We start from the raw sequence: 17,057 nt of genomic DNA, 5'->3' as shown, positions 1-17,057 counted from the left end.
ATATCAACTAGCATTAAGAAATATATACATAAAATAAATGGCAAATATTATTTCCTCTGTCACTTAATTACCAGGAAGGTGCAAGGTTGGCTAAGAGAGATGGCAAGATTCTGAGATCTGGTTTGCAGCCTGTGAAAATTTTTTGGAAGCAGCAAGGTCGCAAAAGGACAACATCAGGTACATTTACATGTACAACTTGTGTCATTTCTTTTACAACATTATAATTATTTCTAACATCCTCACCCTGATGAAGCAGAATATTAGATCTCTAAGAACAATGTGAGAAATTTCTCTAGCTAATTGTTACAAGAGAATGATAGAGCCCTGGTTGTCATCAGGAACTTGTAGGGGGTAGAAATCTGCTGGCTGTTAGACCATTTTGCTCTGGCTTCTTTCTGAATTGCGATCAGTGACAGAATATGAATATTTTTTAGGGTGAAAAGTAGGTTTAGAACCAGCCACTATCTGTAGCGTTCCAGTTCCTCAGAAAAAGTTATATGAAGCATGGCTCTAATATAATGTGTTGATTTGGGGACATTGCTTACACATTTTTAAAAAAATGTACATAGTGTAAAGCTAATAAATAGGTATGTTTTTAATAATGACATTGTTAATGATTTTATTACAAGATATTGATTAGATATAATATATCTGTAAATGTTATTAATTAACAGAGAGTGAGCAGCCTTCCAGTCCAGAGAAAATAAAGAAGATTTCTGCTCAGGTATTGTGTGGTAAACAAGTTTGGGTGCTTACAGTAGCTGTCATTTGTAGTAGTTATTTTTTTTGTGTACATGAGGAGTCAACATGATTGATGAACTGTGGCCGAGAGTAGTGAATCTTTTATTTCTATCACTCAGACTGCACCTTCAGAAAAACAAACCCAACAGAGGATAAAGATGTCACAAGCTTTGAAGGATATTCAAGAGTGTATGTAGTATCTAAAGTGAAACTGTATCAACTCTGTATGTCTACATGCAATTTATAGTACTGCAAGACTCAGATAAAGATGATCAGGTTATATTGACAAGCTGTCTTGTCAATTTCTTATTGACCAATCACAAAGAAATTCAATGCAGGCCTACAAACCCCCTAACTACTGTTTCCTGTTGCTGTTGTGATTGGGGTCTCTCATGTCAGATTAGGTTGTCCACGAATATTTGTGCTTATTTCTACAAACATTATGCTATTGACATTGTGGATCCTAGCAGTATGCAGGATGCATGTCATATGAACTTCGTAATAGACTTCGCTCACTGTGGAGTCTCTGTGGCTCAGTGGTAGAGTATGGGAGCATGGTGTGGGGTACCAATCCTTATAGGGACTCACAATTTTTTCTTTGTCCCATGGTTGTGACAGGACAAAAAAATCTTTTGTTCTCTCCTTTAATATTTGTGCTGTTCAAGATTTCCTGAGTTAAACAGATAAGTTTGAAAAATATTGTTACAGCACACTGAACTTCTTCTGATTAACCAAGAGCTTGATGTTTCACAGATTTGAAGTCAGTTCCAGCAAGTGAAAGTGCTGGGGATAAACTTCAAGTTTTGGAGGGAATTGACAAAAAACTAAGATTAGGTATGAGCAGTAAAAGCTGCCTATATTGTCTTTGACTTGACCTGTAACAGTCTAATGGGAATGTTAAATGGCATAATTGTGTCTGATTTGTGAACAGTGTAAAGCCGAGGTCAGGCATTCAATCAATGAGGCAGTCAGTTAGTTAGCTTTTTAGTCAGTCTGTCACTCAGTCTGTCAGTCAGTTGGTCAAACAGCTGTTTGGTAGTTGTTTAGAAAGTCAGACAGTCGGTTGGTTAGTCAGTCAATCAGTTACAATGTAGTAAGTCAGTTGTTTCTTAATTCAGTCAGTCAGTTAATCATTGTGATATCTACACTGTAATCAATTTACTGATTGATCAATCAAGCAATCTGTCAATCAATCAATCTGTCAGTCAACTTCATCATCAATATCAGCTAAGTTTGTTTAATTTCCCTTCAACAATTTATCTCTCAGTGTTCGAAAGGTCATCTGACATAAGTTCTGCTAAAGCTGTCATTGGAACTTGCAAAGACATGTGTCCTGAGAAGGTAAACCTTTAGTATACTGTACTGTGCTCTCAAATATACAAAGCTTGAGCCTGAGCCACATATATTGCGTTAACCCTTTAACTCCCAGATCCAATTTGTAATTCTCCTTACTGTCAACCACACAATTCTTATAATGTTAGTTCAGAGAATTTAGTATTGGATCAACTAATTATCCCCAAATTGATATTTTTCTTTATTCTCATCACTTTTCTTCTTGATATTCAATTGATATTGTAAGGAGAAATTCTGTCTTGGTCATTAATGGGAGTTAAAGGGTTAAGAAAAATGAAATGTTTGTCGTTTGTATGAGTTCTTTTCAACCTGACAGTTAATTTTGTATGCGATAGGAAAGGTACATGCGAGAGCATCAAAGGAGACTGAGTGTGTTTGAGGTTGTGTCTGGGACAGGCAGCTTTGTAAGTACATCTTCACTGTAATTGGTTTATGTTTGTCATTTCCAAAGAAGCTGTACCACAAATGCAGTTGGACCTATATTAAGCAGCAATGAATTAAGCAGTCATCCTGTATAAAGCAGTCAGTCCTCAAAGTCCCAAATTTGTTTCCCCATAATCACTGTTATTTTCACCACTGTTAAGCCATCCCCCCCATTATGCAGTGGTGGTCACCTTTGACTAAGCCTCAACAGCCTGTTTCTATTCTCCTCCTCCTTTATTGATTGGTCACTTAACCTTTTAAATCCTAAGAGTGACCAGCATCTAATTTCTCCCCACAATCACTGTTATTTTCACCACTGTTAAGCCATCCCCCCCATTATGCAGTGGTGGTCACCTTTGACTAAGCCTCAACAGCCTGTTTCTATTCTCCTCCTCCTTTAGTGATTGGTCACTTAACCTTTTAAATCCTAAGAGTGACTAACATCTAATTTCTCCCCACAATATCATCGCTGAACCACACATTAAGGTCATGAGAATAAAGGAAATGATCACCAACGAAACAAGCTCTTGATTGGTAAACAAATTCTCCTTGTCAGCACCCTAGGAAATGTATAAAGAGCAGTATGGAGAATATGCATACTGATTTTCAGGTATAAAAGGTTAAAGTGGAACTACTTAAATACACCTAAGAAAATCACTAATCTTTTATAAGTGAAATGTAATCCATTTTTCTCTCCAGTAGTTAATGTACATTAGTTTTTGTTCGTTAAGCGGTCAATTATGGCATGAAATGGCATTTGTATCTTTTTATGTATCACCCCTGTTCTGTGGGACTTGTAATTAGCAGTCACCCTGTCACCCCCTGTGGGTGACCATTTAATACAGGTTTGACAGGATTTGGTTATGTTTGTTGTTTATAAAGAGGCTGTAGCACAAATATCTCTTTAAACCACCTTGACCTTTTTGACCCCTAAAAGGGACTAACATGTAATTTCTCCCTATAATATCATCCTCTGAATCAAACATTAATGCAGGGCGTGAAATTAACTTTTTTTTCTGATAGCCTCTTGGCTCCTAAATTCTTCAAAGTGGTAGCCAATTCATAAAAAGTTTGTCGCCATTTTCAAAGACAAACAAAATCTTTCTTTACGCTGTCAGCGTTCTAGATAGACCCTCCAAAATTAAGTTAGGGAAAAGATCTTTAACGTGCTACAAAGTGGACACTAGGATGTATGATATACAACGTTCAGGCTCATCTAAATCCAAGATGGCGTCTAGTTATCGATCGAGATGCATGTGCTACGTTTTGGAAACAAACTTAACAAGGAAGTTTGCCGCGCATTTATCTTTGCAAATTTATTTAATTCACTATATCTCTTAGTAAGGTTATGATGAAACGTTGTAGTCGCCAATTTGGCGACTAACTTTCAGGATTTGGTCGCCAAAGTGAAAAATTTAGTCGCATTGGCGCCTGTATTAGGCGCAATTTCACGCCCTTTAATGTCATGAGAATCAAGGAAATGATCACCAACTAAAGAAGCTCTTGATTGTTAGACAAATTCTCCTTTTTAGCACCTCAGGAAATGTAGAGAGGACAGCATAGAGAATTTGAATACTGATGTTAGGGTTTAAAAAGGGGTTTAAAATATCTTTTGGAAAGGATAAATAACTCACTTTCTACATATTTTATTTAAAAATTTCTAATTAAAATGTGTTGAATAGTTATCCTTAAATCAGTTATTTCAGATCTTTCTGTATTAAAGAGAAGATGATTCACCAATTTTAATAAATTTTTTTACTTGTGAGAGTTGTAAAGATTTTTACTGGAAAAAAAAAAGAGTTCTGAGAGATTTTCCTAGTATTGTTTAAGAAGCCACAAATGATTGTTGCAGGTTTAATATTTGTTCAGTGATGGCTCGATCATTAACCCAAATTCTCCACACTGTTCTCTAAACATTTCTTATGGGACTTGCAAGGAGAATTTGCCTAACAATCACGAGAATTTTGAGCTTGTGATCATTTCCTTTATTCCCATGACCATACTCTTTGATTTAGGGGTGATGCTATTGGGAGAAATTAGATGCTTGTCACTCTTTGGGGTCAAATTGTTAAGTAAAGAAAAACAAAACATCCTGTCTGGCAAACATGTAGGTTTGTGTGGAAGAATTTTCATGTAGGTTGTGTACTTACTACAGAACTATGAAGCTCACAGCTGACTGCCATAGCTTTGGAGATACTCTAAATCTTCCCCCTCGCCCCATCTCCACCCCTCTCCTTATTTTTGACTGTCAACCGCCCCCTTGGTACAAATTTCTTTCTCCTCCCAGCCTTCCACTGCCATTAAAATCAAAGATGGCGGCCATAATTTTTGTTAAGAAAATACTGAGCACTTGCTCGCCAAAAGTACGCCTGCTCTGCAGGCCAACTCATCAGTAGATCACAAGTTTTGAGTCTAGTTACGATGCTCATAATTTCGTTTTTTTTCTGCGTATGCCTGCATGTGTCACCAATGGAAACTTGTCTTTGTGACTGACTAATTGCTTGTCAATATCAACCTTGTTGCACCCCAAAGGATGAAAATCCTCAAGTCAATCACACCCGTGCAGTCAAGGAATATGACAGATCTGCCGCTGATAAGGTAAAGGGTATCTTTCATTCCTCTTTTTCGTTCATCTGTTTGTTATGCAAATGCACTCTATAGAGAAGTATCACTTACTCACAATAATTGATTACTTGCTTTCTATGTGTTATTAACCCTTTAACTCACAGAATTGATTAACATGTAACTTCTCCCTGTAATATCCACACATTATTCAGCACATAGGTAATGAGAATACTCAAACTCATCAGGTACAAGATATTAACCTTGATTATTGAACACCAAATTCTCCTAACCAATTTTCAAGGAAATGTGTAGCAGCTAGAGGGGAGAATTAACAATCAGATCTTGGGAGTTAAAGGGTTAAGTTTTGGGCACGGTGAAATTACTAGCCGTCAGTGCATTCCATTTCCTTTTAATTTGTGATGACATAATTATTCACCTTTTTGCTTTTGGGGGGGGGGGGGGGGTGTGGTCGGTTTTTTTTTTTTTACAAGGTCCAGCCAATTAATGATCTACATCTTGATTTTGTTTTTTTAGCATTGTCAAGAGGTTTTGAAGCTAAAAATGAAACACATTATTTTTTGCCTTATACGACTCACATGAAAAATAAATTTTATTGAAGTACTGTACTACTGAAATTTAAGTTAACATCCTCTTTCGAGAATTGAGCCTCTAGAAACTCAAATCAAATAATTTCTCGAGGAACGGACTCATTCGCGAAGTTTCAAGGATCGAGATTCGAGGGACTGTCAACTTAGATTTTAGCGGTAACTGTACAATATTCCACAACCGCGGCTTGCATGGAAGTAAGTCCTCGTTTACATAACCGTTTCTTCGTGTTTAGGAAGAGCCATTGCCCCATGAGCTCCGCCCTGTGCCAGTCCTCAGGATGACCATGGATTATCTGGCCACAAACATCATGGATCTGTGTGAAGGAAGGGAAGGAGAGTGGTTTGATTTTCTCTGGAACAGAACCAGGAGAATCAGGAAGGTATGTACAGGTCACTAACTGTACAAAGGAGCCACTCCAGGCCTGTATTAAAACGATAGAATTTATGATCACGGGCTTAAGTATGTTTTTAGGCACGACTCAAAGTCATTTAAGCCCCAGTTGGTAAAATAACTCTGGATGGCAAAAAACATATTTACGCCTGAGAACATAAAGGAATTGCTATTACTATCACTTTGGAGGGCATGGAGATGATAAAAACTGAAAAAAATGACAACGTAACAGTCTGAACAATCACCCGAGCGTACAAGCGGGCTAAAAATTATTAGAAATACGTATATGTAAAATATGATGATAAGATATTCTTTGTGAGGGTGTAAGTCTATCTTAGTCTTGGATGCACGCGCGAAGTTTTGGATGCACGCGCGAAGTTTTGGATGCACGCACGTAGTCTTGGATGCACGCGCGAAGTTTTGGATGCACGTGCGTAGTTTTGGATGCACGCGCGTAATTTTGGATGCACGCGTAGTTTTGAATGCACGCGCGAAGTTTTGGATGCACGCGCGAAGTTTTGGATGCACGCGCGAAGTTTTGGATGCACGCGCGTAGTTTTGGATGCACGCGCGAAGTTTTGGATGTACGCGCGTAGTTTTGGATGCACGCGCGTAGTTTTGGGTGCACGTGCGTTGTTTTGGATGCACGCGCGAAGTTTGGGGAGCAGAATGGAATTATCACTTAGCTCGTGACGCAATAGACAGCAGGTTTACATGTAGCTTTTTGACTGTTCCATAAACTTTGCATGTTCATCCTCATTTCGGTATAAGGTTGAGTCAAGTCCTCACTGAATGAACATAATCTTCATGTAGAGTGAGTTTATGCTTTTGTATGCGCGCGTGCTGTCGGTTCTCTGAAGTAAACAGATTTCAAAGACGAACAGATTATGATCAAGAAAAAATTCACATGTACAATACTGGGATAATTTAGCGCCAAATGAGGACGGTTACGTGCATTGTGCCTCTGATCTCTTTGACAGCATGTGTAACAAAGCGTTCACGACTAATTTACCGCCACTAATATTCAATTTTACTGTTAAAACGTAAACTTTTTTTGTTGCCTTCAGGATGATGGAGGAATTTAAACAAAAAAATCCGATTCTGTTTTAGCTTTTGCTGTTGCAATCTAAAGACTGATGATTGAAATATCAAAAGCTTAGCAAGCATGGTGGTTGTTTGTAAAATTGTACCGTTTATTTTCATTCTTTTTGTTGTAGGATATTACCCAACAGCACTTATGTGACCCTGATTGTGTCGATCTTGTAGAGAAGACAGCCAGGTACTTAGACGTTTGTTTATGAATACCGCGCCTCCTAGGTGTGGACATTTGACGTTTAAATTTCTTTAAATGTGTGCTTAACTGGGGGACATTAGTTCTTTTGGTCTTTTGTTTTATTTGGTAGATTTCGTGGCTCTCCTCCCTCTCACGCGATTTTAGAACGCATTTTAGCGAGTTTCTCGAAGAGAAAACCAAAGTTATGTCATCGGCCAATTAAAGGAAAATCAGAACTCAACATTCCGACAGTTAAGCTACCTCAAGTGCGAGAAAACGTGGATAACTAAGTTGTATTTGGTCTTGATTTTGCACTGATTGGGTCGAGGGGCCAGGCCAGGTCTTGAACCCAGACTTCTCCATTCAGGCCACCCGTGTCCAATCAGTACTTACCGGGGTTTTTCTTGGATGGGAAAAACGTATTGGCTTGAGACATGATTGATATCGTTACAACTTCTGACTAACCATCCGATTGGATTTCATTCAAGTTTGCTAGCGAGTTTTTTTTTTAAATGGTAATTTGGTATTACCAACGAAGTTAATAAAGTAAATTGGGCTAACGCTCCAAGCGTCAGCTTTTAAACTCTTTACGGTGGCCAATCTACGTTATCAACTCAGTTGCCAATACTTAATTGCCCTGTGATACTCTCCAACCGATGCAGCACCACAGTTCATTTAGAAACTTGCCCCCTTTATTTTTCTAAATGGTGTATGGTTGTTTGTGTTTATTTTTACAGGTTTCATATATTTTGCGCCCACTTTCTGTGTGAGGCAGACATGAATTCCTTTGATGCAAAAATCAATACTGAGAATTTAACCAAATGCCTGCAAACTTTGAAACAGTTTTACGGAGATCTCCTTAAAGACAAGGTATAGGAAATATTTTCCTGGTGAACTTAAACACGAAGAATGACTGATCCGCAAGTTGTAGAGGGACGGTCTAGAAAAATCGTACAATTGGCGGTGTTGTTGGTTTGCAGACAACTTACATTACATTACCATAGTAATTCTGTTTTTAGCTGAGATGTGCTGTAATTTTTTTAAGCGAGAAGATTATTTTTGAGTGTAATTACTTCAAGCTCTCCAGATCAATACGATTTTTAGCTGTGAATAATTGGGACAAGATTCGAATATGATAGAGAAGTGGTATAAAATAATTCTCGCGAAAAGCTGTGTGCATCTTTTCGATGTTTTTCCAATATAATTTTTCCGCAACCAAAACGGTGCGTGAATGGGAATGACTTTTCTTCTTCTGCTATTTTGCTTAAGGGAGTAACATGCCCGCAAGAAGCAGAGTTTAGAGCTTATGACATTTTGCTGAATTTGAATGAAGGAGACATTCTCAGGTAAGTTGATAATTGTAGAGTTCTTATGGCGAGAGTTAAGTATCATAAGTCAGTGTTAAATCCTTATGTTATAGCCTCGATTTCGTGCGGCCTCGGGTGTACTTGTAAACCTGTGTGGGTATCACAACTCAGAGCAATGCAACACAGTGTAACGCATTGTAACGAGACAGTATAGTGCAACGCAATGTTACGCACTTTTATGCAGCGCTATGCAACGCAACAGATTATATTATATGTGACATAGTTTGATGCTGCTATGGTTTGCAGATTTAATGAATGTAACCGAAGAAGTAACAGTTCATAGACCCAACGTTTCGACACTCCTGTCTAGTGCCTTCATCAGGGGTGATCTAAACGCTGCAACAAGAGGTCCTTTTATATGATCACTAATTAGCGGCTTTTTTTCTGACGAGGTGTAAATGGGCGTCAGAAAGCAAACCGCCATCGTCACGATTTAAAGGAGCGTGGGCGGAGTTAATATGCCTAGCCTCCAAACAAAGGTGCTAGTGGTAACGCCGATTAGTGGTGATAATTTTAGTATTATCCCACACAATTGCTGGTTTTCACGTGACGTCACTAAATTTCAGACTTCAGAACTATTGATCCTCCTGAGATTTTACTTTCATGATGTATTAGAGCAGCTAAAAACTAATATTCAGACAAATTTTCACTCCAAATGGGTTCTTGGTTTAGTGATAGACTACTCTTGAATTTCTAAGCTTTTGCGTGACGTGGCCTTTACATGACGAGCGAGAGAGCTGTTATGTTGGTTTAAAAGGTGACTTATTTAGGGAAATTCAGCTATCTGAACTGTTCTTGTATTAGAATAAAGTATTATTGTTACGTTTATGAGTTCTTAGAGAGATAAATTCACGCTTTTGTAGCAAAACTCAGTGACAGATGTTTCTGCTGGTTTCCGGCCGCCATGTTGGTGCCCATCTAGGTGGGCACCAGCATGGCGGCTCCATACAAATCTCTATAAATTTGGGAAAAACGTTTCTCCTCATATCTTCCGTAAGAAAAATTGCTGTGACCTGAATCTTGGCGAGAGTCTTTACATATCTAGCTTCTTTCTATTTCCAGATTCTAGACTAAATCGATAGAACGGTTTTTATTTTTTATTTTGATCTATTTTGAATGGCGTGACACTGAAAACCAGCAATTGTACGGTTAGTTAGGCATGGATGCTCCGATAAAGCTGAATTTTCCTTTTTGCAAAGGAAAACCGCTTTTTGGTGCTCTTTTAACCGTGTACCAAACTGACGTTTGGTCTGTCCGATGTATTCGTTGTCACAGTCATTGCAAGGAATAGAATAAATGGCGTCGGTTCGTTGTTCTTTCGTAACAGGATCCTTAGGTTTGGCGAAAATATGCCCCAAAGTCTGAAAAGGTTTTTGAGCAACTTTAACGTTGTGGCTATTCAAAATTCTCTTGATGGGTCCGTAACACCCTGTATGTAAGGAATAACAGCAAAATCAGTCGCTGGTTCCCTTTCATCAAGAGCGTTACTATTTGTAACTGGTTTTTGGCAATTACGCAGAAAAGTTTTTGTATAGCCATTTGCCTTAAGGACATTGGAAACATATTTCCTCTCCTCAGCCTTCGAATCGAGTGAAGATGGTAGACAGTCAGCCCTCCTAAGTAAAGTTTTGGCTATAGACGTTTTATGGCAAATAGGGTGGTGAGAATCGAAGGCGAGGTATTTGTCGGTGTGGGTAGGTTTACGGTAGACACTTGTCTTTAAATTACCCTGAACCCCTCTGGACACATTTAAATCAAGAAAGGGCAAATGTCTATCCTTTTCACGCTCAAGGGTGAATTGGATCGACGGCTCTACTGAATTAAAATGCGACAAAAGGCGCTCCGCTTCATTTCCGGATACCGCAGAAATAACATCATCGACATATCATTTCCAGAAAAAGGTTTTAACCGGTGAAGTGGCTAAGGCCCATTGTTCCACGTCTTCCATTACCATGTTAGCAATGATAGCAGAGACGGGCGAAACCATCGCTGTATGAAAACCTTGCTGATAGTAGGTGCTGTTATATGTAAATTGCGTGGTTTTGAGGCAAAAAGACAGCAAATGAATAATATCCTCCACAGGCAGAGAAGTTCTTTGTCCCAGGAAAGCATCTTCTCTGAGTCTCTCCTCCGCAACCTTGACGGCAAGATCAACTGGGATTTTAGTGAAGAGCGAAACAACGTCGAAAGATTTTTCACAAGCGTTAAGAGTGTTATCTCTTATGAAATCCGCAAATTCGCAGGAATTTTTGACAGTGTAATCAGCATTCCCAACAACACCTATTTACACCTCGCCAGAAAAAAGGCCGCTAAATAGTGATCATATAAAAGGACCTCTTGTTGCAGCGTTTAGATCACCCCTGATGAAGGCACTAGACAGGAGTATCGAAACGTTGGGTCTATGAATTGTAACTTCTTCGGTTACATTCATTAAAGCTGCAAACCAGAGTAGCATCAAACTATGTCTGATTGTCCACCTGGTTGCCGTGTGAGCTTTAATATATTTTATATTATATTATGTCTTTGCAACAAAATGTGCGACACAATTTGGTGTAATGCAGTGCGCAACCGCAAATGCTGTGAGATTTTCCCAAGGACAAACGGATATTTTATGCATGGTTCATTCGTATTGATGTTTTCTCTCCTCTAGGGAAGTGATGACATTTCGAGATGAGATTCAACAGTCACCTGAAGTGAGATTCGCCATGGCTGTTTTCCATGCTCTCAATAGTAACAACTTTGTCAGATTTTTCCGTCTTCTCAGGTACGTATATCCTTTATTTACAATTATATTCACCTAGATATGTAGTAGAAATATTTTTCTCTCAATGATATACCCTAATGGAAGTGCGCCACGTTTTTCAAACTATTTTTGGCACATACTAACGTGCTTATTGGAATGCGCATGCTATCATTTATCGAAGATTACGTCATATCTTAACGCGATCACTCACCCTGTGACAATTTTTCTGACACAGAAGTAAATGAGTGTGATTCACTAATTGCATTATCTCAAACATCCGTGAATTTTATCATCGCCCCAGACTCTTGAAGATGCGAGATGCAGACTGAGATCGAACGCTTTTAAAAGACCTCTTTGGCTTGTATGTTTTTTTAAGGCATTTCAGGTCATACGGTAATACTTTAGAGAAATGTTTCTTTCAAATCTCCTCTTATTCATGTGCACATGCACGCATAATTTATCAACGACAGCTAGGAATTCCCTTAAAACAAGAGGCTTATTGGGTCTCGTTTAAGCTTTTATGTACGAGTGCTTTTGTCTTTTTTTCATAGAAACGCTAGCTATCTCAGTGCTTGCCTACTGCATCGATACTTCACTCAGGTACGATTTCACAAATGGTCTACTCTTTCCCTGACAAGTTTCCTTACACTACGTTAGACTCCTTGCAGGATTTAAATTTTTTGCTCATCATGCAGTCAGCACCTGTAGGTTTCACTTGGGAATTTAGTTCGATCATCAGTTCATTCTCTGATCCTTGTTATCCAGCAAACAGGTAATGAGAACACTAAAACTCATCAGGCACATGTAGTTGTGTTATAATGATCTAACAACAAATTCTCACTACTCATTATGCAGTCAGCACCTGTAGGTATCACTTGGGAATTTAGTTCGATCATCAGTTCATTCTTTGATCCTTGTTAAATCTCAAATGCAGCGTCCCTCAACCAATGAATGAGCGTTTATGGACACACATCCATGCACCTACACGCGCTGGATAAACAGAGTGTTACTTTTACAATTTCTTTTCAGGTTCGCAGCAAAGCCGTGCAGACGTTAAATCACTCGCTGAGTATTCCAAACAGAACCACACCTTTCCAGCTTAAGGAGCTTGCTGACATTTTGGCATTTGAAAATGAGTCTGAGGTAACGTAATTTTGGAGTGTAGATCTTTACCTTTGGTACTTTCTTTCCTTCGTTCTTTCTTTCTTTTTTCTTTCGTTGTTTCGTTCTCTCGTTCTTTCTTTCTTTATTTCGTTATTCCTGTCTGACTGACTGTATGCCTTTTTTTTCGTTCTTTGTTTTTGTTCTTGTGTTCCTTTCCTCCGTCCTTCAGTTCTTTCTTTCCTTTTTTCTTTATTTCTTTCCTTGTTTCTTTCTTTATTTCTGTTTGATGGACTGTATACCTTCCTGTTTTCTTTCTTTGTTTTTGTTCTTGTGTTATGTGTCGCTGGTTGGCTGAGAAGTTTGACTTAGTTTTAGGCAGTCAAGTCAGTCGTCATTTCAGTGCAGTAAATTTAGTTTGTTTGGATAAAGTTGGTGCGAATAAAGGTTTGAATTGAATTATAATTAAAAGGGAGGAAAGACTAAAATAATTTTAGTGGAAACGTTTTCTGAGTGTTAGCGCGAATGCTTGATTCTCTAGCTTAAAAGAAAACAAAACAAGAAAAGAAGAGATATAATTTCAGCAGTTTCTAAATCTCGTCGAGTAAATTTCATTGTCTGAATTTTACTATTCACAAGTTTTTCACAGTAAGCGATCAACTGTAACAAATGCTGTTCTTGCAAACCAGGATTTTGGTTATGTCACGAAAACGTTTACCTGAACCTCCCCCCCTCAAGGCTCTGTTGTATTTACATGATCCCCCCCTTATCGGAAGTTAGTTGGCAGTCAGTTTTCTACAGTCCCCTCTTTATAATATGTTGATGACGACTGATCCTTTTCCATTCTCCCTAAAACCCATGTGACCCACCCCCCCCCCCCCCCTTTTCCAAAAAAAAAAATCATCTCCATTCTCCCCCGGGCGATTGATGACTAGTCTCTTCAAAGCAGTTCTCTTCTTTTTCGGTAAGAGAATAGGTAGACTAAATGAATTCTCTGTGAACGTCAAACTCAATAATGGCCATAATAAGGACTTTCTTTTCCTTCCAGGCTGATGAGTTTTGCACGTTCCACGGTCTAACAGTAACAGAGGGGTTCGTAAACTTTGCTCGTTCTTCTTTCATTGAGCCCGAGTCTAAGCTTCCCGCAAAGAGAGCCTGGAAACTAATCGAATCCAAACGAAGCTGTTCCATTGGTGAGGTAGGTTCATGCAGGAGCCGAGGGTGTGTACAGTCATTATTGTTTGTTTATGTATTAAGCTAAATCACGCTCGCGTTTTGATTGGTGCTTTCTTATGATCCATCGATGACAGAAGCTCAGATTACGTGACCATTATCAATTTTTTTTGCTCTATTTTAAAAAGCAAATAAATTCCATGTTGCCATGGGTCTGTACAGTACCAGATCGCAGATAACGTCATAATGTAGTCAGAACATCAGTGACACACTCGGTTGCGCCTCCTGTGCCACTTAAATGTTCTAACCACATTTTGATGTCATCAATGTTCTATTTTTGTACAGACCCACGGCAAACTGGAATCTTTGTTTTCTTAACTTGACTCTGATCCTGATGGTGTCATATGTGCTTTAGTGTAAGATTTCCTTGTTTTCCATGATGTTTTTTAACTCTGTGTTCTCCGTTCGTCCGCTTAAATTAAACTTTCATATTGAAAAATTCCGTACACATTTACTCATTTGTATCTTCACTAATACCCTCCTTGGACATTTAATGAAATTTGGTTACGTTCCTCTACTCATTTCTATTGTTGCTTTAGGTGGTTTACAACGGACCCCTTCCAACCCCCCCTCAGCATCAACCATGTCTCAGCTTCAGTGAAGACGGCCGCTACATTGGTTACTTAACGGACCTGCATTCTACACTAGTTGTAAGCGAGACACAATGTTGAACAAGTTAACTAGAGCTTTTTTTGAATGAAAGAGAGAATGGTTTATTAATTCTTAGCAATAACTTTCAGATAAATATTTTTTTAATGGTTCACGGGTTACTGATAAGGCCTCCTATTATCCAACTGCACTGAGCAGAGTTCAAGTAACGCGCGAATCGAATACAAATATCCTGCGATGTTGTACGGTTGGTTATTTTGTACAGGAAAAAACCTGTTTAACCAGTAGACTGCGCCTACAACGCTTTCCTATCTGCTACGCTTTTCCCGCCATATTAGAAGTGCGCATGAAATAAAATGGTTGGATAATAAATAACTTATTGAACGCTTTGCTGTGTTGTATCACTGAGTATTTTTTTCTCCTTGTTTGTATTTTGACTCGCCCTTACGGGTTCGTCAAAATACGTTGCAACTCGTAAAAATACTCTCCAATACTACACACTACACAAACGTTTAATAAGATACAAGTTTTTTTTCGTCATCAAATGGTACGCGCGTGGCGTCTCAGTTCACTAACTTATCCTTTTTTTCTGTGGTCTGTAGCCCACTCAGATTGAACCTGCTAAACCCACAGTGTCTTACTCCGAAGAGGTGAGCTGATGAAAAACGCAAGCAGTTTTTATCGACACGATCGCTGGAAAATGAACTTGTCAGACATTCCTGAACTTTAGCATTAAGCGAGGCAGTTGTAAAAAAAAAATAAAAAGCGACCAAAGTTTTGTGGCCTGTAGCTCACATGTAGAGCTCCGTTTGGTTGCAAATCGTAGTGAAGGTTTCAGGTCATTTTGCTCGAGCGTGTGACATAGGCAAGTTTTGTCCTTCGCTCGGGTGAATGAAATATTTCTGACAAATCGTAGCGGGGGTTTCGAGCACTTTTTTCCATAAGTGGCTGCCGATGATATCGTAAGGCGAAACCCGCACACGTGACCTTGCTCGCAACAGACGGCGGTGAGATGTGTTAAAGGCAGCGGTAGACCAGCGGTAACCGGCTTTAATTGAAACCTCTGTGGAAGTGGTCGTAACGAGATTATAGTAAAGCGCGGAAACCAGCCTCAAAAGAGCATGAGTTATCTACGCTTTACCAGTTAGCAGATTGAGTCCATAATGAAAAGTTGTTCGTTTATTGCAGGAAATACAAAATATTACCAAGACACTGTTCTTGGAAGTGATGAACGAAATGTGTGCAGACATTACAAAGGAAGCCATTGACAAGGTGATCTTTTTGTTTGTCATATGATAACTTGCTTAACAGGCCTAATATCTTTGGGCTTCCTTCCCATGTGCGTGATAAGTTCTCTTTCATACAGAACTAGTACCATAAATTTTTTCTAAATTTGAAGGTGCTTTGCATCTGTTTTTTAGTTCATCACTGTATTTTTTTTACAGGTATTTTTTTTACAGGTACATGTTGATCTTCAATTGTCTACGGAGATTACAGATACGATTTACGAGGAGACGATATCAGAGTTCAGAAGAGAAACAGCAAATATAGTGTTTACCGAGGAACTCAGTTAAAAAAAGGTCCGTGACAACTACGATTAAACACGAAACTTGTGAAGGTTTGTTGAAGAGAAGGTTACAGTCGATCTGAAGTATGTTTTTCTCTCCCCAGAATTGCTCAGGAAAACGCGGTCACTCGAGAGCGTGTGTCACGCACTATTCACGATGACTTAACAGAGGAGTTTGTTTCTCTTGAAAGTACGAGGATTGCGGAGGAGGTCATAAGGTAAAAGAAAGTTAGTGTTAATCAGGAATAACAATCTCGATCACCCACTATCGAGAGAAAAAAAATTAAGAAAAACGCAACATAAAAAAACCCAAACGTTAAAATAGAACCCAAAAAAACAAAACGAAACAAAACAGAAGGTTGATTTAACAGGAAACATGGAAGGTAATAGGTGAGGTTAGCATTCCTGTGTCTCATCTGTGCGGAACTTATCCAATCGACATTTTTTCAGGTCTCCCTGTGCCTTTCTCGTGGACGGGATGAAGAGAGGCATGGGGAGAATTTAGTCTCTTGCCTAAGATCACGACACAGTGCTCTGGCAAGGGCCTGAATCTAGTCCTCTTGACTCGGAGTCTAGCTAAAACAAAACAAAACAAAAAAAAGGTCAACAAGGGTTTCGTTTAACCCCGCTTTATGATAGGTCTTGAAAACTCTCGCCATCTCAACAAAACAAAACACATCTAGGATTTGGTGACTCGCGCTTTCTCGCGCTTTGAGCTGACTTCACGTCCTTGCTGTGCCTTCTGTTTAGTATTCTTTGTTCTGATTGGCCGGCTGGAGTACTTTGGGTTTGGTTTCACAACACCTAATCGAATAATAGCTTCCTATTTCCCAGGTGACTAGAGCAAGGCTACGTCTTATTTCCTGTTTACATAATGACGCCTCATTTAGTTGCTTTGTTACCTTTACAGAATACAGAAGTTTCACACAGTCTCCTCCTTGCAAAGAAAATTAAAAAAAAAGAAGTATAGAAAAGAAAAGGGAAAAAAAAAGGGAAAAAATTTATTTAGTGTTTTGCTTACTACCCAACAGATGTACCAGATGCTACATGGAACAGTTACGAGAACTTACAAAGGATGAATAC

The 17,057-nt window shown here is 38.9% G+C and overlaps 1 protein-coding gene across 1 annotated transcript in view; it reads left to right on the top strand.

Moving 5' to 3' along the window:
• The window catches only part of LOC149052461 (germinal-center associated nuclear protein-like), a 37,820-nt gene that overhangs the window by 11,632 nt on the left and 9,131 nt on the right, over positions 1 to 17,057 (top strand). Inside the window, exons 5-25 of the mRNA XM_089181005.1 lie at positions 75 to 177; positions 675 to 724; positions 861 to 930; positions 1,486 to 1,575; positions 2,009 to 2,082; positions 2,430 to 2,498; positions 5,050 to 5,115; positions 5,924 to 6,070; positions 7,299 to 7,360; positions 8,092 to 8,224; positions 8,624 to 8,700; positions 11,372 to 11,485; positions 12,016 to 12,064; positions 12,494 to 12,607; positions 13,614 to 13,763; positions 14,338 to 14,448; positions 15,010 to 15,057; positions 15,596 to 15,679; positions 15,853 to 15,987; positions 16,079 to 16,192; positions 17,006 to 17,057. The exon at positions 17,006 to 17,057 is cut by the window's right edge and continues 50 nt beyond it. Of these exons, the coding sequence (XP_089037131.1) occupies positions 75 to 177; positions 675 to 724; positions 861 to 930; positions 1,486 to 1,575; positions 2,009 to 2,082; positions 2,430 to 2,498; positions 5,050 to 5,115; positions 5,924 to 6,070; positions 7,299 to 7,360; positions 8,092 to 8,224; positions 8,624 to 8,700; positions 11,372 to 11,485; positions 12,016 to 12,064; positions 12,494 to 12,607; positions 13,614 to 13,763; positions 14,338 to 14,448; positions 15,010 to 15,057; positions 15,596 to 15,679; positions 15,853 to 15,981 (1,740 nt within the window). The 3' untranslated portion in view covers positions 15,982 to 15,987; positions 16,079 to 16,192; positions 17,006 to 17,057. The remainder of the gene's footprint in view (positions 1 to 74; positions 178 to 674; positions 725 to 860; positions 931 to 1,485; positions 1,576 to 2,008; positions 2,083 to 2,429; positions 2,499 to 5,049; positions 5,116 to 5,923; positions 6,071 to 7,298; positions 7,361 to 8,091; positions 8,225 to 8,623; positions 8,701 to 11,371; positions 11,486 to 12,015; positions 12,065 to 12,493; positions 12,608 to 13,613; positions 13,764 to 14,337; positions 14,449 to 15,009; positions 15,058 to 15,595; positions 15,680 to 15,852; positions 15,988 to 16,078; positions 16,193 to 17,005) is intronic.

Source organism: Pocillopora damicornis, chromosome 1, assembly GCF_964200805.1.
Source record: "Pocillopora damicornis chromosome 1, jaPocDami1.2, whole genome shotgun sequence".
NCBI classification, from domain to species: domain Eukaryota; kingdom Metazoa; phylum Cnidaria; class Anthozoa; order Scleractinia; family Pocilloporidae; genus Pocillopora; species Pocillopora damicornis.
The sequence above is the reverse complement of the archived record's forward strand: the minus strand, read 5'-3'. Positions and strand labels throughout refer to the sequence as shown.